Genomic DNA, 27,739 nt, shown 5'->3' with positions numbered 1-27,739 from the left:
TGTCCGAAATAACTGCAGTCAACTTGCCTTCTTCAGTCTGCAGAAAGTCATGCAGGAAATTCACTCGAGTGGTTTCTGCTTGGAATTCACTTCCACAGGGAGAGCAAGGGGTGTACAGCAAGGATAGATTTTAAAGGGCTATCATGGAACAGAGAAACCGGCAGAGATCAGCTGAGCTGAGTTGACTCCCTACAGTACACTGGGTGTGTTACAGATTCACTAAGTACCCAAGACAGAGTTTAAAATAGAACCAATTTATTTGTCACAGATCTAAAATATTAAACTCCAGTCCCGTTAAAGGTGAACATCAGCAGAAGCTCCTCCCATGCACAGTAACCAGGGTGCAGAAATGGGCATGATGAACAGCAGCAAAAATTGCAGTTAGACACCAACAGTCACATTGAACTTGCCTCTGCATTCAGCAACTGTTATGATTAAATATCAACATGCAAATTATTTAAACCTTTTCCCCAGTGTGAACTTGGTAGTGTGTCATAAGGTGGGAAGACCGAGTGAATCCCTTTCCACATTCAGAGCAGGTGAATGGCCTCTCCCCAGTGTGAACTCGCTGATGTACCTTCAGCTGAAATGACTGAGTGAATCCCTTCCCACAGACTGTGCAGGTGTATGGTTTCTCCCCAGTGTGAACTGACTGGTGTGCCAATAGGTGAGATGACCGAGTGAATCCTTTCCCACACTCAGAGCAGATGAACGGCCTCTCTCCAGTGTGAACTCGCTGATGCAGCTTCAGTTGAGATGACTGACTGAATCTCCTCCCACAATCTAAGCAAGTAAATGGCCTCATTCCAGTGTGAACTGACTGGTGTGCCCGTAGGTGAGATGACTGAGGAAATCCCTTCCCACAGTCTGAGCAGGTGTACGGCCTCTCCCCAGTGTGAACTGACTGGTGTGCCAGTAGGTGAGATGACCGAGTGAATCCCTTGCCGCAGTCTGAGCAGGTGAATGGCCTTTCCCCAGTGTGAACTTGCTTATGTTCCTTCAGCTGAGATGACTGAGTGAATGCCTTCCCACAGTCTGAGCAGATGAAAGGCCTCTCCCCAGTGTGAACTCGCTGGTGTGTCTGCAGGTGGAATGAACGAGTGAATGCCTTCCCACAGTCTGGGCAGGTGAACGGCCTCTCCCCAGTGTGAACTAACTGGTGTGCCAGTAGGTCAGAAGACCGAGTGAATCCCTTCCCACATTCTGAGCAGGTGAATGGCCTCTCCCCAGTGTGAACTTGCTGGTGTGTCTGTAGGTGGGATAACCGAGTGAATGCCTTCCCACAGTCTGAGCAGGTGAACGGCCTCTCCCCAATGTGAACTGACTGGTGTACCAATAGATGAGATGACCGAGTGAATCCCTTCCCACAGTCTGAGCAGATGAACGGCCTCTCCCCAGTGTGAATTCGTTGATGTACCTTCAGTTGAGATGACTGAGTGAATCCCTTCCCACAGTCTAAGCAGATGAATGGCCTCTCTCCAGTGTGAACTCGCTGGTGTACTTTCAGTTGAAATGACCGAGGAAACCTCTTCCCACAATCTGAACAGACGAATGGCATCTCCCCAGTGTGAATTGACTGGTGTGTCTGTAAGTGGGATGACCGAGTGAATCCCTTCCCACAGTCTGAGCAGATGAATGGCCTCTCCCCAGTGTGAATTCGCTGATGTACCTTCAGTTGAGATGATTGAGTGAATCCCTTCCCACAATCTGAGCAGATGAATGGCCTCTCCCCAGTGTGAACTCGCTGGTGTACCTTCAGTTGAAATGACCGAGGAAATCCCTTGCCACAGTCTGAGCAGGTGAACGGCCTCTCCCCAGTGTGAATTTGTTTATGTTCCTTGAGTTGAGAAGACCGAGTGAATCCCTTCCCACAGTCTGAGCAGGTGAATGGCCTCTCCCCAGTGTGAATTCTCTGGTGCGTCTGCAGGTGAAATAACCGAGTGAATGCCTTCCCACAGTCTGAGCAGGTGAATGGCTTCTCCCCAGTGTGAATTGACTGATGTGCCAATAGGTCAGATGACCGAGTGAATCCCTTCCCACAGTCTAAGCAAGTGAACGGCCTCTCCCCAGTGTGAACTCGCTGGTGTGTCTGCAGGTGGGATGACCGAGTGAATCCCTTCCCACAGTCTGAGCAGGTGAATGGCCTCTCCCCAGTGTGAACTCGCTGGTGTGTCTGCAGGTAGGATGACCGAGTGAATGCCTTCCCACAGTCTGAACAGATGAAAGGTCTCTTCCCAGTGTGATCTGATTGGTGTGCTTTTTGGTTGCATAACTGAGTGAATTGCTTCCCACATATGGAACAGGTTGATGGAGTCTGCTCAGTGTGAACTCGCTGGTGTGTTGCTCGGTGGGATGACAGAGTAAATCCCTTCCCACAGTCTGAGCAGGTGAACGACATCTCCCTGGTGTGAACTGACTAGTATGTCAATAGGTCAGATGACTGAGTGAATCTCCTTCTAGTTTGAGCAGGTGAATGGCCTCACCCCAGTGTGAACTCACTAGTCAGTCAGCAGATCAGATGTCTGAGTGAATCACTTCCCACATTCTGAGCAAGTAAAATCACTGGTGTGTCTGTAGGTGACATGACTGAATGAATCCCCTCCCACAGTCTGAGCAGGTGAACAGTCTCATCAGCAGATCAGATGGCTAAGTCAATCTCTTTCCACACACGGAACAGTTGAATGGTCTCTCCCCTTTCAAATTCACTGGTGTGTCTAAGTGGGCTGAGTGAGTGATTCTTCCCACACACAGAACAGGTGAACAGCCTCTCACTGTGAATTTTCTGATGTATCTTCAGCTGCTTGGATGACAGAGTAGAACCACTCCTAGACACAGAGTAGGTGAATGGCCTCTCCCCACGGTGAAGTCACTGGTGTGCCTGCAGGTCTGCTGACTGAGTGAATTTCTTTCCACATTATGAGGAGAATATCTCCCTGCTATCGATTCTCTAGCAATTCATCAAGTCAGGTGTATGACATAGTAAATCCCTTGCACAGTCAATGCAGTTGGAGAACTGATCTGAAGTGAACAAATGCTGGTGTGTTCTCAGCACCTCAGTTCCAGTGGATTTCACTGAGTTACAACAGAAAACTTAATTTCAGACACAAAATACATTTCCAGCTGGGATGGGATATTTCTTCATCTCCAAGGATCAACAACAGATATATTGGTGTTACACAGGAAACATCTGGTCACTCCTCCAATAACTTGAAGACTATTTAAAATGTTCAAAACAGGTGAGTGCATTCAAACCTCACCACTATACTGATCACATACTCAGGTTCTCCTTTCTATGACTGGTGTGCTCTCTTCTTAAGCATCTCCTCTTCCACTTTCAAGAATCGGTGATATTCAAGTGCTGGTAAACTAAAAACACTCCAGAAATGACATGTTGCTTTGTCTGAGATTTCCGTACACAAATTCTTTGCCGTTTCTAACCTTTAAAAAGAGTTATAAAAGACATACATGGGTGAAGGACTATATTTCAGATGAGATCATTTTAGTTTCTATGGTGAGTTCTGACAACACACTGTTACAATAAGGTTTAACCCCAGTTGGAGGAACAACTCCTCAGTGCAGGCATCCAAACTAATCATCAAATTCTATGGCTGTCTTCCTGTCTGTATCAGAATGGGCTATTTCTGCTCAATATCAATCTGTGAATTTGCTCAGTTTGTCTCTTTCTTCATTAGAATTATTTTAAGTTCTGTTCATGTCCCACAGTGCTACAAAGAGCACTTGATATTACATGGCTGACCCTGGAGATTTTCTATTGATTCTGACCTCCTCCTCCACCAGATGATTGATGGTGATCAACTCACCGATGGCAATGGTAATGAATACAAAGGAAAACTGATTAGATTCTCTCAATGGAGATTGGTAATCTGCATAACTTTGCAATTGAATGTACATGTCACGTCCTGGACAAAGGTGCCTGATATGAATATGAAATTGGGATAAAACATGTTCTCATAGGTCCAGGACCAGAGGAGGTAGAACAGAGTAACACATTCAAAATGCTGGAGGAACTCAGCAGGTTAGGAAGCATCTATGGAAATAAATAGAGTCAATGTTTCAGGCCAAGAACCTTCATCAGGACTTGAAAGGAAAAGGGAAATAGCCTGAAAAAGAAGGTAGGAGTGGAAAATGAATACAAGCTAGAAGGTGATAGGTGCAGAAGAGCAAATCTGCTGAAGCTGGAAATCCAGGCAACACACACAGAATGCTGGAAGAATTCAGCAGGCCAGGCAGCATCTATGGAAAAGAGTACAGTTGACGTTTTGGGCTATGACCATGCAGCAGGACTGGAGAAAAAAAGCTGAGGAGTAGATTTAAAAGTTGGGAGTGGACAGAGAAACACAGGTGATAGGTGAAACCTGAAGGGGAAGGGATGAAGTAAAGAGCTGGGAAGTTGATTGGTGAAAGAGAGAGATAGATTGGCTGGAGAAGGGGGAGTCTGATAGAAGAGGACAGAAGGCCACGGAAGAAAGAAAGGGGGGTTGGAGCAAAAGGGGGAGGAGATGGGTGGGCAAGGAGATAAGATAAGAGAGGGAGAGAGGGAAAAAGGAATGGGAATGATGGGGGGGGGGGGGCGCATCGGCAGAAGTTTGAGAAATCGATGTTCATGCTATCAGGTTGAAGGCTACCCAGACAGAATATTAGGTGTTGTTCTTCCAACATTGTGGCCTCATCACAATAGTGTAGGAGGCCATATATAGACATACTGGAATGGGAATGGGAAGTGGAATTAAAATGGGTGGCCGCTGATAAAACCTGTTTTTTCTGAAGGACAGAGCATAGGCACTCAGTGTAGATCAGTGATCTACATCGGGTCTCACCGATATACAGGTGTACTGGACACAGTATATGACCCCAACAGACTCAGAGGTGAAGTGTCACCTCACCTGGAAGGACTGTTTGGGGCCCTGAATGGTAGTGTTCCCTGTTCATTAGGGGATAAGCATCCAGTGCAGAGTACCCTGTGCCCATTCCCCTCAACAGCAACTTGGATACTGTTGGGTGGGGGGCTGACCTAGCAGAGGAAGCCACTGTAGTCAGGTCTCTGGCACTGAGTCTAGTTTAAAAGGAATAGATAGAGTGGACAGCCAGCTCCTCTTCCCAAGGAGCTCAATACAAAAGGATATGGCTTTAAGGTAAGGGGAGGAAAGTTCAAGGGGGATATTAGAGGAAGGTTTTTACTCAGAAAGTGGTTGGTGCATGGAATGCACTGCCTGAGTCAGTGGTGGAGGCAGATACACTAGTGAAATTTAAGAGACTACTAGACAGGTATATGGAAGAATTTAAGGTGGAGGGTTATATGGGAGGCAGGGTTTAAGGATTGGCTCAACTGTGGGCCGAACGGCCTGTACTGTTCTATGTTCTTTGGCTCAGAAAGGAAGCGGGAAGCAGAGGTAAGTTGTAGCGATAGGAAATTTGTTGGATAGCGGAACAGAAATGAGGTTCTGTGTACGAGAACCAAGGAGGCACAATAGCATAGTAGCACAATGCTTTGCAGTACCAGCGACTTCCTTCCAGCTAACTTTCTTCCCCTCCTCACAACATTTTATTCTGGCATCTTTTCTCTTTTTTCCTCAGTCCTGAAGGGTCTCAGCCCCAAAATGTCGACTATTTATTCCAGGGGTAGGCAACCTACTGCACCATTGATTTTCTAGCATGTGTTATTCATTAATTTGGGGCAAAACATAACTAGATGTATTTAAATGGATAATTCCCAAATTTCAAGTTTTCTATGGCACTTATCTGGTCCACTGTCCACTCATTAATAAGTGATCTGGCCCATAGAGGCAAAATGGTTGCCGACCCCTGGTTTTTTTTCATTTCCAAAGATGCTGCCTGACCCAATGAGTTCCTCCAATATTTTGTGTATGTTGGTTTGGATTTCCAGCATCTGTAGACTTTTTTGTATTTATCATTTCCCGGCACTGCCTATAAAGAGTTTATACATTCTCTCCACGACCGCATGGGTTTCCTCTGGGTGCACTAGTTTTCTCCCAGATTCCAAAGACATACTGTTTAGTAGGTTAATTGGCCATTGTAAATCGTCCCACGATTAAACTAGGGCTAAATCGGGAGTTACTGGGCGGCATGGCTTGAAGGACCGGAATGGCCTATTCCGAGCTGTATCTCAATAAATGAGAATCCAGGATGGCTTGTTGCCTTCCGGGTGCCAGGGTCAGGAACATCTCAGCTTGAGTCCACAGCAAAAAGTGAGAGAGTGAGCAGCCAGAGGTCATGGTACACATTGGTATCAATGACATGTGCAGGATTTGTGACGAGGTCCTGCAACGTCAGATCAGGAAGTTATGTATTAAGTTAAAGGACAGAACCTCCAGAGTTGTGATCTCAGGACTGCTAACCATGCCTTGGATCACTGGGCTCTCTTCCAGGTAAGGTGGGACTTGGACAAAAGGGACCATTTGCACTTGAAATGAATGGGGCAAATATCCTAGTGAGAATGTTTACTGTTGCTGCATGGGGGAGGGGGTGTGTGGAGGGAGATGATGTTAAGCCTACATACCAAGTTGGGAATCAAAAGGCTGAGCATAGTGGGGCTAATGTTCTGAGCTATATATGCAAGGAGTATTTTAGGAAAGGCAATGAGCAACACCTGGAATTATGAGTTTGTAACCCTTTGTAAGACTTGGTTGCAGGAGGGGCAGGATTGGCAGCTCTATGTTCTGGGATTCCTTTATTTTAGATGAGATAGAGCAGAAGGGGTAGTATTACTAGTCATGGCAGTAATTCATCAAAATAGACTGGAGAGCTCGTCTATAACCATATAACAATTACAGCATGGAAACAGGCCATCTTGGCCCTTCTAGTCCGTGCCGAATGCTTATTCTCACCTAGTCCCACCTACCTGCACTCAGCCCATAACCCTCCATTCCTTTCCTGTCCATATACCTATCCAATTTTTTCTTAAATGACAAAATCGAACCTGCCTCTACAACTTCTACCGGAAACTCGTTCAACATAGCTACCACACTCTGAGTAAAGAAGTTCCCCTTCGTGTTACCCCTAAACTTTTGCCCATTAACTCTCAATTCATGTCCTCTTGTTTGAATCTCCCCTACTCTCAATGGAAAAAGCCTATCCACGTCATCTCTATCTATCCCCCTCATAATTTTAAATACCTCTATCAAGTCCCCCCCTCAACCTTCTACACTCCAAAGAATAAAGACCTAACTTGTTCATCCTTTCTCTGTAATGTAGGTGCTGAAACTCAGGTAACATTCTAGTAAATCTTCTCTGTACTCTCTCTATTTTGTTGACATCTTTCCTATAATTCGGTGACCAGAATTGTACACAATACTCCAAAATTTGGCCTCACCAATGCCTTGTACAACTTTATCATTACATCCCAACTCCTATACTCAATGCTCTGATTTATAAAGGCCAGCATACCAAAAGTTTTCATCACCACCCTATCCACAAGAGATTCCACCTTCAGGGAACTATGCACCAGTATTCCTAGATCACCCTGTTCTACTGCATTCCTCAATGCCCTACCATTTACCATGTATGTCCTATTTTGATTAGTCCTACCAAAATTTAGCACCTCACGCTTATCAGCATTAAACTCTATCTGCCATCTTTCAGCCCACTCTTCTAACTGGCCTTAATCTCTCTGTAAGCTTTGAAAACCTACTTCATTATCCATACCACCTATCTTAGTATCATCTACATACTTACTAATCCAATTTACCACCCCATCATCCAGATCATTAATGTATATGACAAACAACATTGGACCCAATACAGATCCCTGACGCATACCACTAGTCACCGGCCTCCAACCTGACAAACATTTATCCACCACTACTCTCTGGCATCCAGCCACTGTTGAATCCATTTTACTACTTCAATATTAATACCTAACGATTGAACCTTCCTAACTAACCTTCCGTGCAGAACCCTGTCAAAGGCCTTACTGAAGTCCATATAGACAACATCCACTGCTTTACCCTTGTCAACTTTCCTAGTAACCTCTTCAAAAAATTCAAAAAGATTTGTCAAACATGACCTTCCACGCACAAATCCATGTTGACTGTTCCTAATCAGACCCTGTCTATCCAGATAATCATATATACCATCTCTAAGAATACTTTCCATTAATTTACCCACCACTGACGTATAGTGAGGCCTTATGGGTAGAACTACGGAATAAGAAAGGTATGATCATGTTAATGGGATCATGGTACAGACCACCCAATGGTCCACAGAATTTAGAGGAGCAAATTTATAGATATCGCAAACTATTGCAAGAAACAAAGTTGTGACAGTAGGTGATTCTAACTTTTCACATATTGAATTATATTGAGTGTAGAAAACGTTGGTGAGGCCTAATATGGAGTATTGTGGGCAGTTCTGGTCAAGTAACTACATGAAAGATGAAAATAATCTGAGATGGACCAATATTCTTGTGGGCAGGTTTACTAGAGCTGTTGGGAATGGTTTAAAATAATATGGTGGAGGGATGGGAACCAGGATGACAGGGCTGAGGATGAGTCAGCAGATTTACAAGCAGATGATGGGTGTAACATGAATGTAAGGAAGGACAAACCAGTGGTTGGGTACAAATGCAGACAGAGGAAAGAGTTAAATTGTACACACAGACAAAATTCAAAAGGACAAAGAATGAAGGACTAAAGGTGAGCAACATTTGGAATAAGGTGGATGAACTTGTGGCATAGTTAGAGATTGGTTGGTATGACATTGTGGGCATTACTGAGTTGTGGCTGAAAGAAGGCCATAGTTGTGACTTTAACATCAAAGATATACTTTCTATCAAAAGGACAGGCAGGAAGGCATATGCAGTGGAATGGCTCTACTGGTAAGAGATAGAGTTCCATCTTTAGAAAGAAGTGACATAGGGTCAGAGAATGTTGAACATTTGTGGGTGGAGTTAAGAAATTGCAAAGGTAAAGAAACCATTATGGGAATCATATATAGGCCTCCAAACAGTGGTTGAGATTGCAAAGGGACCTGGAAAAGGCATGTAATAAGAGTAGTGTCATAATTGTAATGGGGGACTTCAATATGCATGGGATTGGGAAAATCAGTTTGGTGTCGGATTGCAAGACAGGTAATTTGTTGAATGCCTATAAGATGGATTTTTAAAGCAGTCTGTACTTGAGCCTACTAGGGGAAAGACTGCCTTAGAATGGATATAGTGCAATAACCCAGATTTATTAGGAGCTTAATGTAAAGCAGCCTTTAGGAGGCAGTGATCATAATATGATTGAATTCATACTACAATTTGAGAGAGAGAAGCACAAGTCATATGTATTAGTATTGCAATGGAATAAAGGGAATTATGGAGGCACGAAAGAGGAGCTTGCCCAGATGGATTGGAGGAGGATACTGGTGGGGATGACAGCAGAGCAGAGGTGGCTGAAATTTCTGGGAATAGTTCACAAGGTGCAGGATAGATATGTCTCACAGAAGTAGTTCTCAAATGGCAGGGGTAGGCATTACAAGGGAAGTTAAGGACTGCAAAAAGCCAAGGAAAGGGCATATAAGGTATCAAAAGTGAGTGGGAAGTTGGATGATTGGGAAGGTTTTAAAATCCAACAAAAGGCAACTAAAAAAGCTATAAGGGAAAAGATGAAACATGAGGGCAAACTAGCCAATAATATGAAGCAGGATACGAAACGTTTTTTTCTGTGATATAAAGAGTAAAGTGGAGGTGAGAGTTGATATTGGACGACTGGAAAATGATACTGCTGAGGTAGTGTTATGAATGTACCACAGCTCTGAGGGGCCGAAGGGTGCGGGGTAGCCCCCTCCTTTGTGAGAATCGCAAGAGCATTATTGGGTTGGGTCAGAGGACCCAGGAAATGAGAGAGAGACATGGCCATTGTCTCCTGGAGACAACGTTTTTGGATCGGGGACTATGCTACGTGCAAGCCCTCGGGCAAAGTGGGCTGGTTGAGAGAGAGATTGCATCACCCCAACCTGATTGATATCTACTACCCTGCGAGTTAAGATAAAAGAGGGGCTGAGGCACAGCCCCTCAGATGCACCAGAAGAAACGCTAGTGATCCCGCAATAGCGGGAAGCCATTTGAAGGAAGCCACGTGCGTTCGGTTCCCTTGCCTGGGGGCTGGTGGCTGGTACCATGGAAAACGACTTGGAACTAACTCCCCCGACTCAACGGATTTGAAAACCGTCTCTCTTAAACCCAAAGAGCTGCAGCTTGAAAGGACAGTGACTTCTATCTTTCCATCGGACAATACAATATCCCCTAGACAAACGATAGAGCTATTGCTTAATTGATGATTATTATTATAACCGCGTTTTTAGATTGAGTATTGATGACGTATATTATCTGAATGTCTGTATTAATCTTATTTTTGTGCCCCTTTATAAATAAAGACTTTTAAAAATAGTACCATCAGACTTCAACAGAACTCTCTATCTTTGCTGGTAAGTGATTCAGTTATGGGAATTTCGTAACAATTGGGGGCTCGTCCGGGATTTGAAACCAAATTGGGGAGCCAGTGAATCAGGCTTGTAAGTCCAAACTTGGATCTGGTACGCGGGTAGCCAGACGGGAAACCAACAAAGACGGACGTGGATGAATTTATAGAAATCCCGACTCTGGAGGTGCTAGAGGCAGCCACCAAATCAGACTTCGTAAATTTGGCGAAGGGGTTAAACCTCGCAGAGGTGAGGTCGTCAGTGAAAAAGCGGGAGGTGCGAAGGGCCATAACTCAGTATTACATCGAGAAGAATGTGTTTGCAGCTGAGGTATTGGAAAACATCCCTGAAAAGGTACCAGCTAGTGGGACGGCTCAGTTAGAGTTGGAGAAATTAAAGTTGGAACATGAAATTAAGTTAAAGCAGCTGGAAGCAGCCGAGAAAGAGAGAGAGAGAGAAAGAGCCGAGAAAGAGAGAGAGAGAGAAAGAGCCGAGAAAGAGAGAGAGAGAGAAAGAGCCGAGAAAGAGAGAGCGAAAGAGCCGAGAAAGAGAGAGCGAAAGAGCCGAGAAAGAGAGAGAGAGAGAGAGAGAGAGAGAGAGAGAGAGCGAAAGGGCCGACAAACAAAGGGAGCATGTGCGCCAGCTAAAGGAGTTAGAGGTGAAACGGGATCAGGAGCTCCAGCTAAGGGCGTTAGAGGTGAAAAGGGAGCAGGAAAGAGCTGAGAAGCAAAGAGAGCATGAACTTCAGTTAAAAAAGCTGGAAGCAGCTGAGAAGGAGAAGGAAATGGCCGAGAAGGAGAGGGAGGCAGAGAGACAGTGGAAACATGACTTGGAGATGGAAAAGTTAAAGCAAGAGCAACGCGGTCAGGGGTCAGACCGAGAGGAGCGGTTTGATGTTAGTCGGGCGTTGAGGTTAGTACCCCCGTTCGAGGAGACGGATGTTGATAGTTATTCCTTGCTTTTTGAAAAGGTGGCAGTGAATCAGGAGTGGCCCAGAGCACAGTGGGTGGCGTTGTTACAAAGTGTGTTAAAAGGGAAGGCACAGCGGGAATATGCGGCCTTGTCCATGGAGGAGGAGAGTTATGACAAAGTAAAGGCAGCCATTCTCCGGGGTTACAAGATAGTACCTGAAGCATATAGACAAAAGTTCAGAAATTTACGGAAGGGGTGGAATCAGACGTAAACCGAGTTTGCCCATGAGAAGGGTGTGCTCTTGGACCGTTGATGCACCACAGAAATAGTGGATGAGGATTATGGGCATCTCAGGGAGTTAATTTTGATTGAGGAATTTAAAGGTTGTGTTCCGGAGGAGATCCAGATGTATTTGAAGTCTGCTGGGTTGGCAGATGAGGTTGTTTCAGCCCGCGGGGTTGAGTTTACTCCGGAAGGGAGTTGCCCAGAGAGTACCTGGGAGGATCGGGGGAACTTAGAATTTGAAAAGGGTACAAGTATTGAAAGCCTGGAAGAGGCCAATGTCCCGTTTGAGTGTGTCCAAGATGGGGATGCACGTGGTACTGAACCTAGTAACGGAGCTCAGAAAAAGTCTGAGGTATTTGATTCAGTGGAACGGGACGGCCGTCCTTGTGGGTCAGATAGACTTGGTTCAGTGAAAAAAGGGTTAACCTTGGTAACAGTGGGAAGTGAGGGTTCCCAGGTGTTTGTGCTCGAAGGTGTGTTCAAACTTAATGCAGAGCTCAAAAATGGGGAGATAAATATTATTATTGAAGGAAACGGAAAGTCTGTAGTTCTCAAGTCGAATGAAGAAATTTTAAACCCGGCAGATCGCTTACAGAGTAAGCCGGGAGATAGCGGGGCCCCCCACACTATTGTTATGCCAGGAAGTGGTGTGAAGAGGCTGAATTCGAAATGCTGCTTGAACAAAGAGTTCGAATTAAAAACCAATAGCCTGAAGGGTCCTGACGAGAGGGCTAGCCACCTGTGTAAAATTAAAGAATTGGGTGGAAATGGTCTAAGTTTGGGACACGGTGTTGATAAAATAACCCCTATGAAAAAGGCGGGCGGGAGTTTACCTCGCCAGATTACTCAAGTTCCCCACGTGGGAACTCACTGGAAAAGAGGCGACGGTTAATGGGGATGCCATTTTAAATAGCAAAGCAGATTGTACGGGATTTTGCCAAAGCCTGTGAATAATAAAGTCAACCCCCTTGGAAGCCTGCCTGTTAAGTTGAAAACAACCGAAAAGATTAGTAATCACATAAACTTTTGTAGATGCGCGTAAGCTAAGATCACAACTCCTTAGTTTTGTTGCTGAAAAAAAATAGGTGGTTATTAAGTTGAAGTCTGATGCTACAAGACTTTAGCAAGGTACAAGATGTTAAAATATTAAAGGAAATGCCACTGTAATCGTTAACCGTTTGGATGCTGAATTGAATGTATCACTGTATAACTCTGTAGAAAAAAAACTTTTGTATTGTGTTAGATTCTAAAACCCTGTAAGACTCTGTACTACTTCGTTTTCACCGCTGGTGAAAATGCTTTGAAGAAAGGGGGTGTTATGAATGTACCACAGCTCTGAGGGGCCGAAGGGTGCAGGGTAGCCCCCTCCTTTGTGAGAATTGCAAGAGCATTATTGGGTTGGGTCAGAGGACCCAGGAAATAAGAGAGAGATATGGCCATTGTCTCCTGGAGACAACGTTTGTGGATTGGGGACTATGCTACGTGCAAGCCCTCGGGCAAAGTGGGCTGGTTGAGAGAGAGATTGCATCACCCCAACCTGATTGACATCTACTACCCTGCGAGTTAAGATAAAAGAAGGGCTGTAGGCACAGCCCCTCAGATGCACCAGAAGAAACACTAGCGATCCCGTAATAGCGAGAAGCCATTTGAAGGAAGCCATGTGCATTCAGTTCCCTTGCCTGGGGGCTGGTGGCTGGTACCATGGAAAACGACTTGGAACTAACAATGGGGAACTAACTCCCCCGACTCAACTGATTGGCCTCATAAAAGACCAGGGCAAGTTTAAAACCGTCTCTCTTAAACCCAAAGTGCTGCAGCTTGAAAGGACAGTGACTTTTATCTTTCCATCGGACAATACAATATCCCCTAGACAAACGATAGAGCTATTGCTTATTTGATGATTATTATTATACCTGCGTTTTTAGATTGAGCATTGACGACGTATATTATCTGAATGTCTGTATTAATCTTATTTTTGTGCCCCTTTATAAATAAAGACTTTTAAAAATTGTACCATCAGACTTCAACGGAACTCTCTATCTTTGCTGGTAAGTGATCCAGTTACGGGAATTTCGTAACAGTAGTAATGAAGGACAAAGAAATGGCAGATGAACTTAACAGTTCTGTGCATCATTCTTCACTGTTTAAGACATTAGCAGTGTGTCAGGGAGCAGAAGTGTGTGCCATTGCTATTACAAAGGAAAAAGGGCTAAGCAAACTCCAAGGTCTTAAGGTGGATAAATCACCTCGACCAGGCGGACTACATCCCAAAGTTTTCAGAGAGGTTGCTGAAGAGGTAACTGATGACTGGTCATGATCTTTCAAGAATCACTTGATTCTGGCACGATCCTGGAGGACTGGAAAATTGCAAATGTCAATCCACTCTTGAAGAAGGGAGGAAAGCAAAAGAAAGGAAATTATAGGCCAGTTAGCCTAACCACAATGGTTGGGAAAGTGTTACAGTCTATTATTAAGGATGAGGTTTCAAGGTACTCGGAGACTAATGATAAAATAAGTCAAAGTCAGCATGATTTCTGCAAAGGGAAATCTTCCCTGACAAATCTGTTAGAGTTCTTCAAGGAAGTAACAAGCAGGATGGACAAAGGAGAGGTAGTGGATGTCACTTACTTGGACTTCCAGAATATGTTTGATAAGGTGTCACATGAGGCTGCTTAACCAGTTAAAATCCTATGGCATTACAGGAAAGATACTGGTATGGATAGTGGAGTAGCTGACAGGCAGGAGGCAGCGAGTGGGAATAAAAAGGGCTTTTTCTAGTTGGCTGCCAGTGACTAGTGGTGCTTCTCAGGGATGCGTTTTAGGACCACTGCTTTTCACATTGTTTGTCAATGATTTAGATAATGGAATTGATGGCTTTGTGGCAAAGTCTGTAGATGATACGAAGACAGGTGGAGGGGTAGGTAATGCTAAGGAAGCAATGCGATTACAGCAGGACAGACAAAATGGAAGAGTGGTTAAAAAAGTGGCAGATGGTACAGTGTTGGGAAATGTATGATAATGCATTTTGGTAAAAGGGTAAAAGGAACAATAGTGCAGACTATTATCTAAATGGGGAGAAAGTTCAAACATCAGAGGTGCAGAGGAGCTTAGGAGTCCTTGTGCAAGACTCCCAGAAGGTTAATTTACAGGTTGGGGGTCTGGTAAAGAAGGTAAGTGCAATGTTGGCATTATTTCAAGGAGATAATGTTGAGGCTTTATAAGGCACTAGTCAGGCTGCACTTAAGAGTATTGTCAACAGTTTTGGGCCCCATATCTCAGAAAGGATGTTTTGTCATTGGAGAGAGTCCAGAGGAGATTCACGAGGATGATTCCAGGAATGAAGACAATAGACAATAGGTGCAGAGGTAGACCATTCGGCCCCTCGAGTCTGCACCGCCATTCTGAGATCATGGCTGATCATTCACTATCAATACCCAGTCCCTGCCTTGTCCCCATATCCCTTGATTCCCCTATCCATCAGATATCTATCTTGCTCCTTCTTGAAAGCATCCAGAGAATTGGCCTCCACCGTCTTCCGAGGCAGTGCATTCCACACCTCCACAACTCTCCGGGAGAAGACTGACCTCTTATTCTCAATCCATGCCCTCTGGTACTGGACTCTCCCAACATCTGGAACATATTTCCTGCCTCAATCCTATCAAATCCTTTAATTATCTTAAACATTTCAATCAGATCCCCTCTCAATCTCCTCAATTCCAGCGTGTACAAGCCCAATCTTTCCAATCTCTCTGCGTAAGACAGCCCTGCCATCCCAGGAATCAACCTAGTGAATCTACGCTGCACTTCCTCAATTGCCAGAATGTCCTTCCTTAAACCTGGAGACCAAAACTGTACACAATATTCCAGGTGTGGTCTCACCAGGGCCTTGTACAAATGCAAAAGGACATCCTTGCTCTTGTACTCAATTCCCCTTGTAATAAAGGCCAACATTCCATTTGCCCTCTTCACTGCCTGTTGCACTTGCTCATTCACCTTCATTGACTGATGAACTAGGACTCCTAGGTCTCTTTGCATTTCGCCCTTACCTAACTCTACACCGTTCAGACAATACTCTGCCCTCTTGTTCCTGCTTCCAAAGTGGATAATTTCACATTTATTCACATTGAATGACATCAGCCAAGTATCTGCCCACTCACCCAGCCTATCCAAGTCTCCCTGTATTCTCCTAACGTCCTCTTCGCATGTCACACTGCCACCCAGTTTAGTATCGTCAGCAAACTTGCTGATATAGTTTTCAATGCCCTCATCTAAATCGTTGACATAAATCGTAAAGAGCTGTGGTCCCAATACAGAGCCCTGTGGTACCCCACTAGTCACCTCCAGCCAGTCCGAGAAACACCCATTCACTGCTACCCTTTGCTTTCTATCTGCCAACCAGTTTTCTATCCATGTTGAAACCCTGCCCCCAATGCCATGAGCTCTGATTTTACTCACCAATCTCCTATGTGGCACCTTATCGAATGCCTTCTGAAAATCTAGGTACACAACATCCACTGGCTTACCCTCGTCTAACATCCTTGTTACACCCTCAAAAAACTCCAAGATTAGTCAAGCATGATTTGCCCTTGGTAAATCCATGCTGGCTCAGCCTAATCCTATTACTGCCATCAAGATGTGCCACTATTTCATCTTTAATAATGGACTCAAGCATCTTCCCCACGAATGACGTTAGGCTAACAGGGCGATAGTTCTCCGTTTTCTCCTTCCCTCCCTTCTTGAAAAGTGGGATAACATTAGCCACTCTCAATGATTACCAATGCATCCGCAATTTCCTGAGCCGCCTCTTTTAGAACCCTCGGATGCAGACCATCTGGACCCGGGGATTTATTAGCCTTCAGTCCTACCAGTCTACTCATCACAGTTTCTTTCCTAATGTCAATCTGTCTCAATTCCTCTGATATCTTATGACCCTGGCCCATCCATACATCTGGGAGATTGCTTGTGTCCTCCCTGGTGAAGACAGATCTAAAGTACGCATTAAATTCTGTTGCCATTTCCCTGTTTCCCATAACAATTTCTCCCAATTCATTCTTCAAGGGGCCAACATTGTTCTTAACTATCTTCTTTCTCTTCACATAGCTAAAAAAGCTTTTGCTATCCCCTTTTATATTCCTGGCTAGACTGAGCTCATACCTGATTTTTTCTCTCCGTATTGCTTTTTTAGTTAAGATCTCCTGTTCCTTAAAACTTTCCCAATCATCTGTATTCCCACTCATCATACTTCTTTTTCTTTAATGCTATACAATCTCTGACTTCCTTTGTCAACCACGGTGGCCCCTTCCCCCTCTTTGAATCCTTCCTTCTCATTGGAATGAACTGCTTTTGCATCTTTTGTATTATCCCCAAGAATATCTGCCACTGCTGATCCACTGTCTTTCCTGCCAGGGCATCCGCCCATTTAACTTTGGCCAGGTCTTCCCTCATGGCTCTATAGTCTCCTTTATTTAATTGCAACACTGACACCTCTGATCTGCCCTTATCCCTCTCAAATTGTAGATAAAAACTTATCATGTTATGATCACTACTTCCTAATGGCTCCTTTACTTCAAGATCACTTATCAATTCCTGTTCATATCACATCACCAAGTCCAAAATAGCCTCGTTCCTGGTTGGCTCAAGCACAAGCTGTTCCAAAAATACATCCCTTAGACACTCCACAAACTCCCTGTCCTGGGGTCCAGCACCTACCTGATTCTCCCAGTTCACCTGCATGTTGAAATCTCCCGTAACGACTGCATTACCTTTAGCACATGCCAATGTCAACTCCCTAATCAACTTGTACCCAATATCCACTCTACTGTTTGGGGGCCTGTACACAACACCCATTAGGGTCTTTTTACCCTTACTGTTCCTCAGCTCAATTCACACAGACTCTACTTCCCCTGTTCCTAAGTCACCCCTTGCTAAGGACTGAATCTCATTCCTCACCAACAGGACCACCCCACCCCCTCTTCCCATATTTCTGTCTCTACGATAGCACGTATACCCTGGTACACTCAATTCCCAGGCCTGATCCCCTTGCAGCCATGTCTCCGTTATCCCAACAATATCGTAGTTCCCCATTTTCATCTGAGCTTCAAGCTCATCTGTCTTATTTCTGACACTATGCGCATTCAAGTATAGAATTCTTAGCCCATTCCTCCTCTCTTTGCTTAAAACACTGTCTATTGTACCTAACCCAGCTCCTTGAACTTCCATCGGGCTAAATGCACCTTGAATTTTGATGACCTCAAGATCACCCAAACCTTCTACACATTTAACCCCATGCTCCTTCTGACCAACCCTCTGGATCTGGAACCCTGCCCCCTGCACATCTAGTTTAAACCTCTCCCCACCCCGAGCAGCACTGGCAAACATTTCTGCAAGAATGTTAGTACCCCTCCGGTTCAGATGTAGACCGTCCCTTCGAAACAGATCCCAATGTCCCTGGAACAAAGACCAATTATCCAAAAACCTGAACCTTTCCTTCCTGCAAGGGGTTAACATATGAGGAGCTTTTGGCAGCTTTGGGCCAGTACTCACTGGAATTTAGAAGAATGTTGAAAGGAGTAGATAAGATGGAGGTAGAGAGGATATTGCATATAAGACCATATGACGTAGGAGCAGAATTAGACCATTTGATCATTCAGTCACATCTGTTCCTATTTTCCCCTCCGCAGCCCTACTCCCCATCCTTCTCTGCAAAACTGATGTTGTATCCAATCAAGAAACTATCAAGGTTTGCCTTAAATACCCCCAATGACATGGTCTCTAAAGTTGCCTCTGGCAATAAATTCCACAAATTCACTACCCCCGGCTATAGAAATTTCTCTGCATTTCTGTTTTAAATAGACACCCCTGTATCCTGAGGCTTTGCCCTCTTGTCCGTGACTTCCCCAGCATGGGAAACATCCTTTCCACATCTACTGTACCTTGGCCCTTCAACATTTGAAAGGTTTCAAAGAGACCCCCCCCCCCCCAATTCCTTCTAAATTCCAGTGAGTACAGACACACAGCTATCAAACATTCCTCATATGATAACCCTTTCATTCCCAGAATCATCCTTGTGGCCTTCCTCTGAACCATTTCGAATGCCAGAAAACCATTTCTTAAATGAGGAACCCAAAACTGTTCACAATACTCAAGATGAGGTCTCATTACTGCCTTATAAGCCTCAGCATCACATCTCTGCTCTTAAATTCTAGACCTCTTGAAATGAATGCTAACATTGCATTTGCCTTCCTCACCACTGGCTCTACCTGCAAGTTAACCTTTAGGGTGTTGTGCACAAGGACTCCCAAGTCCCTTTGTTTCTCAGATATTTAGATTTTCTCCCAGTTTAGAAAATAATCTGCACATTTATTTCTATGCATGACCATTTGCCACTCTCTTGCCCATTCTCCTAATCTAAGTCCTTCTGCAGCCTAGCACTACCTCAACACTACCTGCCCCTCCACCAATCTTCGTATTGTCTGCAAACTTGGCAACAAAGCCATCTATTCCATCATCTAAATCACTGAAATACAACACTGACCTCTACGGAACACCACTAGTCTCTGGCAGCCAAACAGAAAAGGATCCTTTTATTTTCCACCTGCTGCCTCCTATCAAATAGCCAAAGCTCCAACCATACCAGTAGCTATCCTGTAATACCATAGCCACATAACTTAGTAAACAGCCTAATGTGTGACATCTTGACAAAAGCTTTCTGAAAGTCCGAATACACAACATCCATTGCATCCCCTCAATCCTACGTGTAGTCTCCTCCAAGAATAACAACAGGTTAATCAGGGAAGATTTTCCCTTAAGGAAACCATGTTAACTTTGTCTTATCTTGTCCTGTGTCACCAAGTACTCCATTGTCTCATCCTTAACAATTGGCTCCAATGTCTTCCCATTTTTCTTTCTGCTACCTTCCTCCTTTCTTACGAGTGGAGTGACATTTGCATTATGGTTTCTTATGGTGGGGGCACCCAGAACTAGAGGGCACAGAGGGCGACCTGTTAGAACTGAGGTAAGGAGAATTTTTATTAGCCAGAGAGTAGAGAATCTGTGAATGCTCTGCCACAGACTGTGGAGGAGACCAAGGCCATGGGTATATTTAAAGCAGAAGTTGATAGTTTCCTGATTGGTAGGGGCATCAAAGTATATGGTGAGAAGGTAGATCTATGGGGTTGAGTGGAATCCATGATCAGCCATGATGAAATGACAGAGCAGACTTGATGGGCTAAATGGACTAATTCAGCTCCTATGTCACAGGGTGTAGAAAAAATTTGCACGGATGTTGCTGGGATTTGAAGACTTGTGTTATAGGGAAAGGTTGAATAGGTTAGGACTTTATTCCTTAGAATGGAGAAGGTTGAAGGGACATTTGATAGAGGTCTACAAAATTATGTATGGTAAATGCAAGCAAGCTTTTTCCACCGAGGTTGAATGAGACTACAACTAGGGTTCAAGTGTTAAGGGTGAAAGGTGAAATGCTTTAAAGGGAACATGAAGGGGGATGCCTTCACCTTGTGGTGAGAGTGTGGAATGAGCTTCCACGTGTGGTGGATACAATTTCAATTTCACCATTTAAGTGAAATTTGGATAGGTACATGGACAAGAGTGGCATGCAAGCCTATGGTCCGATGCAAGTAAATGGGATTCGGCAGAATAATAGTTCTGCATATACCAGATAGTCCAAAGAGTCCGTTTCAATGCTGTAGTACAAACACAAGAAAGTCTGTAAATGCTAGAAATCTCAGCAACACACACAAAATGCTGGAGGAACTCAGTGGGCCAGGTAGCATCTATGGAAAAGAGTAAGCTGTCAACTTTTTGGACCTAGACCCTTCATCAGGAATAGAGAAAACAAAAGAGGTCTGACCAATAATGTAGAGGAAGGGGAGGAAGAAGTAACAAGGTGGTAGGTGAAACTGAGGGGGGGGGGGGGGAGTAAAGAACTGGGAAGTTAATTGGTGAATGAGATAAGAGCTGGGGAAGGGGAAATTTGATAAGACAGGGTAGAAGAGGGAAGGAAAAGGAGCACCAGAGGTGATGGGCAGGTAAGGAGACAAGTTGAGAGAGGGAAATGAGAATTGTGGAATGGGGAATACTGTAAATTTGAGAAACTGATATTCATGCCATCAAGTTAGAGGCTACCCAGACAAGGTGTTGCTCCTCTAATCTGAGTTTGGCTTCATTGCAGCAGTAGAGGAGGCCATGGACTGACAGGTCTTTCCAGGTGAGGTGACACTTCACCTCTGTCTGTTAGGGTCACCAATTGTATCTGGTGCTCCCAGTATGGCCTCCTGTATATTGGTGAGACCCAACATAGGTTGGGAGTACCTGCACTCTATTTGCCGGAAAAAGCAGGGTTTCCTAGTGGCCACTCATTTCGATTCTGACATGTCAGGCCATGACCTCCTCTACTGCCACGATGTTGGCACTCTACACTCATGTTGGAGGAGCAGCGCCTTATATTCTGTCTGGGTAGCCTCCAACCTGATGGCATAAACATTGATCTCTCAGACTTCTGGTAATTGCCCCTCCCCGCTCCTTCACCGTTTCCTCCCTCTCTCCTTACCTGCCCATCACCTCTCCCTGGTGCTCCTCCCTCTTCTCTTTTTCCCATGGTCTTCTACCCTCTCCTGAGAGTCCCCCCCCCCCCCCTACTCCAGCCCTTTATCTCTTTCACCAATCAACTTCCCAGCTCTTTACTTCACTCCCTCTCCCGGTTTCACCTATCACCTAGCACTTCTTCCTACCCTCCCCTCCTCACCTTTTTTTCCAGTCTTGGCCCGAAACGTCGACTGTTTACTCTTTTCCACAGATGCTGTCTGCCCTGCTGAGTTATCCAGTATTGTGTGTGTTGTTCAGTGCCCGACTCATCTGCCGCGGCCCCAACGATGCGCATGCGCTACTGAAATGGCGCCACCAACATCGCTACTCAGGAGAAAACTCATTGGACTAAGAGCCGCGGGGTCTGTCCAGAACCTGTAGCAGTTGTCCGTCAGTCAGGGTGCGGCCGCGGATGCTGATGAACCCCACCCAGATGCCCACTCGTACCTCCTACGATCCTCCAGAGCCTTTTGTCCACTGAGCGCATGCGCGATCTCTGACCTTCGGCGTCTGCGCACTTGTTCTGTGGGTTCCCGACGGCGAGTTCTGATTTGCGAAGATTTCTGGGTAAGCAAGGTGCCATTTTATCTTTATAGTCATTCCACCATATGTGTGTCTGCATCTAAAAGAAACATAGTTCTTCTGAGGCCAATATGCAAAAACTAGTACATTAGACCATAAGACATCAGAGCAGAATTAGGCCATTCAGATCATCGAGCCCGGTCCGCCTTTCCATCATGGCTGATCCCGGATTCTCGCCATATCCTTTGATGCCCTGACCAGTCAAAAAACGATCAACTTCCGTTTTAAATAAAGCTACGGACTTGGCCTCCACTGCAGTCTGTGGCACAGCATTCCACAGATTCAATGCTCTCTGCCTAAAAATAAATCCTCCTTACCTCTGTTCTAAAAGCTTGCCTCTCAATTTTGAAACTGTGCCCTCCAGTTCTGGATACCCCCACCATAGGAAACATTTTCTCCATATCCACCTTAACCAACATTCAAGATTGTTTATTGTCATTTCCCATACACAAGTGTAAAGGAGAAAAATATTTGTTACTCCAGTTCTGATACAGTACAAAAAACCTAACCCTAACCCTAACCCTAACCCTAACCCTAAAGTCCAATACATTTGCAAGTGCAGGTATGACACAAAAACAAGAGATGCTGAAGATACTCAAAATATAGAGGAATACACATGCAAAATGCTGGAGAAATTAAGCAGGTCATGCAGCATCTGCAGATAAACAGCCAAGGCTTCAGGTTGAAACCCTTCACAAGTTACTGGATGCTGCATGACCTGCTAAGTTTCTCCAGCATTTTGCAAAAATAAAACAACCAGTTTTTCAATTACTTTCCAATTGTTGCTGATCTTTCATTTGTAGCCACATCCTTCTGCTTTGCTCCCTTTCCTTCCCCGTAAACTCATCCCCACACCACTTTCTTGAGCCTCAAATTTCTGCCTAGTGCTGGCCCCTCTTTGGTTTATAACCCTGCTCCACTGAAAATTTACCAAATGGCTGTCCATTCTGCTCTCCTACTTTAGAGGAGAGTTCTAGAATAGTACAGCACATCACATTATAGGCCCTTTGGCCCACAATGTTGTGCTGACCTTCAAACCCTGCCTCACATATAACCCCCCCCCCACCTTAAATTCCTCCGTATACTTGTCTAGTAGTCTCTTAAACTTCACTCGTGTGTCTGCCTCCACCACTGACTCAGGCAGTGCATTCCACACACCAACCACTCTCTGAGTGAAAAACCTTCCTCTAATATCCCCCTTGAACTTCCCTCCCCTTAACTTAAAGCCATGTCCTCTTGTATTGAGCAGTGGTGCCCTGGGGAAGAGGCACTGGCTGTCCACTCTGTCTTTTCCTCTTAATATCTTGTACACCTCTATCATGTCTCCTCTCATCCTCCTTCTCTCCAAAGAGTAAAGCCCTAGCTCCCTTAATCTCTGAATCCCTTATAACCCAGCTGAGTCAGGTACAGCTCTTTAAAATCAGTGAAAATGACCCAAAACATTGAAAAGAGCAGGAAGAAGGAGTTTCCTTGACCCATAATATTCTTCCTAGGCCCAAAGCCCTGAGCAATGTGGAATATTTGGGACAAATAAACAGTGAGCTCATCTTCTGCAGTCTGCAGAAAGTCATAGAGGAAATTCAAGGTAAAACTCTTCACCCACAGATTAGTGACCAGTTGCAACCTGTCATCACAGGGAGAACAAGGGTTGAACAGCAGGGATGGATTTAAAAGCACTGACATGGTACAGAAACTTGAACAGGGACCAGATGGGACCAGTGGACTCTCTACTGTATATTATGCATGTGGCAGAGATAGTAAACACCTGAAACACAGGACTTCAACTAGAACTGATTTATTTGTCACAGATTTACAGTATTAAACAGCAGTCTAATATAAGGATAACATCAGCATGAACAAACCACTCCAATGCTTAGTAACCAGAGTTCTGTTCTGGATGTGATGAACAGCTGTAATAACTGCAGAATCTGACATCAATAATCCCTTGTGAACTTGCAACTAGATACAGTTACCAAGACTGTGAAAAATTTAACATGCAGCTTATTTGAACTTTCTCGAGCAAATTTGGCTAGGTTAAATAAAATTAGGGAGTTAAACGCGTGGCTCAAAGACTGGTGTGGGAGAAGTGGGTTTTGCTTCTTGGGACACTGGCACCAGTACTGGGACAGGAGAGAACTGTTCCGGAGGGACGGGCTTCACCTGAAACGGGCTGGGGTTAGTGTCCTGGCGAATCATATAACTAGGGCTGCAGAGAGGTCTTTAAACTAACTAGTGGGGGGGAGGAGGATTCTAGAGAGCAAATAATTAAAAAGACAATGGAGAAGGTAATGGATGTAGGTAAAAGTGGAGGAATAAAAAGACAGAGTGTGTCAGGAGGGGAAAGAATGTACGGAGATAAGCGTAAAGTTGTACAAAAGGAAAAGGTAGGAAATAAGTGTCAAACATATTTGGAAGTCCTTTATTTGAATGCACGTAGTATTAGGAAAAAAATTGATGAGTTGACGGTACAAATAATTATGTATGGTTATGATATTGTGGCAATTACGGAAACATGGCTGCAGGATGACCAGAACTGGGAATTAAACATACAAGGGTATTCGACAATTAGGAGAGACAGGCAAGAAGGGGTGGGGTGGCTATGTTAATAAAGCAAGAAATCACTGCAATAAAGCGAAATAATATTGGCTCAAAGGATCAGGATAATGAAACAATTTGGGTAGAAATAAGAAATAGTAAAGGGAAAAAAGCAGTGGTGGGAGTAGTCTATAGGCCTCCAAACAGCTGAAACTCAGTTGGTCGGAGCATAAATCAGGAAATAGTTGGGGCTTGTAATAAGGGAACAGCTATAATTATGGGGGATTTTAACTTTCATATTGACTGGACAAATTAAGTTGGACACGGCAGCCTTGAAGAAGAGTTTATTGAGTGTATTCGGGATGGGTTCCTTGAACAATATGTTACTGAGCCGACAAGGGGGCAAGCAGTCTTAGATCTGGTCCTGTGTAATGAGACAGGACTAATAAAAAATGTCCTAGTGAAGGATCCCCTTAGAATGAGTGACCATAACATGGTCGAATTCCATATTCAATTAGAGGATGAGAGGGTTGGATCTCAAACAAGCGTACTGAGCTTAAATAAAGGAGACTATGATGGTATGAGAGCGGAATTGCTTAAGATGGATTGGGAAAATAGATTAAAGGGTAGATCGGTACTTGATCAGTGGTGTATATTTAAGAAGTTATTTTACAACTATCAAGAAAAATATATTCCACTGAAGAAAAAAGGGTGTAAAAGAAAAAATAGTTATCCGTGGCTAAGTAAAGAAATAAAGCAAAGTATACGACTAAAAAGAAAGTTATATAAGGTAGTTAAATCTAGTGGGAAGATTGAAGATCGAGAACTTTTAAAGATCAGCAGCAAATAACAAAAAGATTGATTAAGAAGGGGAAGATAGATTATGAAAGTAAATTGGCGAAAAACATAAAAGCAGATAGTAAGAGTTTTTATAGTTACATAAAAAGAAAAAGGGTGGCTAAAGTAAATGTTGGTCCCCTAGAAAATGAGACCGGGAAATTAATGGTAGGGGACATGGAGATGGCGGAAACGCTGAACAAATATTTTGTATCAGTTTTTACAGTAGAGGACACTCAAAATATCCCAACACTCGATAAACAGGGGGCTCTAAGGGGAGAGAAGCTAAATATGATTCAAATCACCAAGGAAATGTTACTTGATAAATTAATGGGACTGAAGGTGGATAAATCCCCTGGACTGGATGGCTTGCATCCTAGGGTCTTAAGGGAAGTGGTGGTCGGGATTGTGGATGCATTAGTGATAATTTTTCAAAAATCGCTGGACTCGGCAATGGTCCCGGTAGATTGGAAAAATGCTAATGTAACTCCTTTATTTAAAAAGGGCAATAGACAGAAGGCTGGGAATTATAGGCCAGTTAGCCTAACATCTGTGGTTGGCAAAATGTTGGAATCGATAATTAAGGAAACAGTAACAGGGCATTTGGATAAACATAGCTTAATAGGACAAAGTCAGCATGGCTTTACAAAAGGGAAGTCACGTTTGACAAATTTGTTGGAGTTCTTTGAGGACATAACATATAGGGTAGATAAAGGGGAACCAGTGGATGTGGTGTATTTGGACTTCCAAAAGGCATTTGACAAGGTGCCACATCAAAGATTATTACTTAAAGTAAAAAATCATGGGATTGGGGATAATATTCTGGCATGGGTGGAGGATTGGCTTTCTAACAGAAAACAGAGAGTTGGGATAAATGGTTTATTCTCAGACTGGCAGTTGGTGACTAGTGGTGTTCCGCAGGGGTCGGTGTTGGGACCCCAACTCTTTACAATCTATATTAATAATTTGGAGAAAGGGACTAAGTGCAACGTATCGAAGTTTGCTGATGACACAAAGATAGGAGGGAGTGTAATGAGTGCGCAGGACATTGAAACCCTGCAGGGGGACATAGATAGGCTGAGTGATTGGGCAGGCATTTGGCAGATGAAATATAATACTGACAAGTGTGAGGTCTTGCACTTTGGCAGGAAAAATAATAGAGCAAGTTATTATCTAAATGGAGAGAAACTGGGAAGTGCTTCTGTGCAAAGGGATCTGGGGGTCCTGGTGCAGGAAACACAAAAAGTTAGTATGCAAGTGCAGCAGGTGGTCAAAAAGGCCAATGGAATGCTGGCTTTTATTGCTAGGGGTATGGAGTATAAGAACAGGGAGGTCTTACTGCAGTTGTACCGGGTATTGGTGAGACCACACCTGGAGTACTGCGTGCAGTTCTGGTGTCCATATTTAAGAAAGGACATACTGGCTCTCGAGGCAGTGCAGAGAAGGTTCACTAGGTTAATTCCGGGGATGGGTGGGTTGATGTATGATGAGAGGTTGAGTAGATTGGGACTCTACTCATTGGAGTTCCGAAGAATGAGAGGCGATCTTATTGAAACATATAAGATTGTGAAGGGGCTTGATCAGGTGGATGCGGGGAGAATGTTCCCAATGATGGGTGAAACTAGGACTAGGGGGCATAATCTTAAAATAAGGGGATGCCGTTCCAGGACTGAGATGAGGAGAAATTTCTTCACTCAGAGGGTAGTGGGGCTGTGGAACTTACTGCCCCAGAGAGCTGTGGAAGCTACTACACTCAATAAATTCAAAACGGAGATAGACATTTTCCTGGATAAAAATGGCATTAGGGGATACGGTGAGCGAGCAGGTAAGTGGACATGAGGCTAGGTTTAGATCAGCCATGTGATCTCCTGGGCCAGTTTTCGATAGCCTGGATGGGTCGGAGAGGAATTTTCCAGATTTTTTCTCCTCAATTGGCAAATCGTTTTTTTTTTCCCGGGTGATCACATGGGTTTGGGCGGGATGAATAATAAAATAAAATGGGCGGCATGGTGCCCTGTTGGTTGGCACTGTTGCCTTGTGGGATTCGATGATAACTAGAGTTAAGATTGGATCAGCCATGGTCTTGTTGAATGGCGGAGCAGGTTTGAGGAGCCGATTGGCCTACTCCTGCTCCTATCTCTTATGTTCTCCCTGATATGAAATTGCTGATATTTCAGAAGTGTTGTTTCTACTTATTACAAACTCATTGGAGTCTTTCAAGGTGCGTAAACAGAATGAAACCCTTCCCACACCTGGAAGAGGTGTAAGGCTATTCCCCTGCATGAACTGGCTGGTGCTTCAGGAACTCAGGTGACTGAACGAATCCCTTCCCAAACAGAAACATAGAAAACCTACAGCACAGTACAGGTCCTTTGGCCCACAATGCTGTGCCGAACATGTACTTATTTTAGAAATTAGCTAGGGTAACCCATAGCCCTCTCTTTTTCTAAGCTCCATGTACCTACCCAGGAGTCTCTTAAAAGACCCTATCGTATCTGCCTTCACCACCGTTGCTGGCAGCCCATTCCATACACTCACCCTC

At 44.3% G+C, this 27,739-nt stretch overlaps 1 protein-coding gene across 2 annotated transcripts; it reads right to left on the bottom strand.

The window, feature by feature from the left end:
• Positions 1-233: 233 nt before the first annotated feature.
• LOC132383608 (gastrula zinc finger protein XlCGF26.1-like) lies at positions 234-21,822 on the bottom strand. 2 transcript variants are annotated; one of them, XM_059954810.1, is made up of 2 exons: positions 21,691-21,822; positions 234-3,438 (listed from the first exon to the last, which is right to left on the bottom strand). In XM_059954810.1, exon 2 carries the CDS (start codon positions 2,396-2,398, stop codon positions 458-460), a length of 1,941 nt encoding a protein of 646 aa, XP_059810793.1. In that variant the 5' UTR covers positions 2,399-3,438; positions 21,691-21,822; the 3' UTR covers positions 234-457. The 2 variants fall into 2 exon arrangements, with proteins under 2 accessions (XP_059810793.1, XP_059810792.1); XM_059954809.1 differs by having other exon boundaries at positions 21,404-21,742.
• Positions 21,823-27,739: the final 5,917 nt, after the last annotated feature.

The sequence above is a fragment of the Hypanus sabinus genome, chromosome 30 (genome assembly GCF_030144855.1).
Source record: "Hypanus sabinus isolate sHypSab1 chromosome 30, sHypSab1.hap1, whole genome shotgun sequence".
Taxonomy (NCBI): domain Eukaryota; kingdom Metazoa; phylum Chordata; class Chondrichthyes; order Myliobatiformes; family Dasyatidae; genus Hypanus; species Hypanus sabinus.
This window is presented reverse-complemented; position numbering and strand designations above follow the sequence as displayed.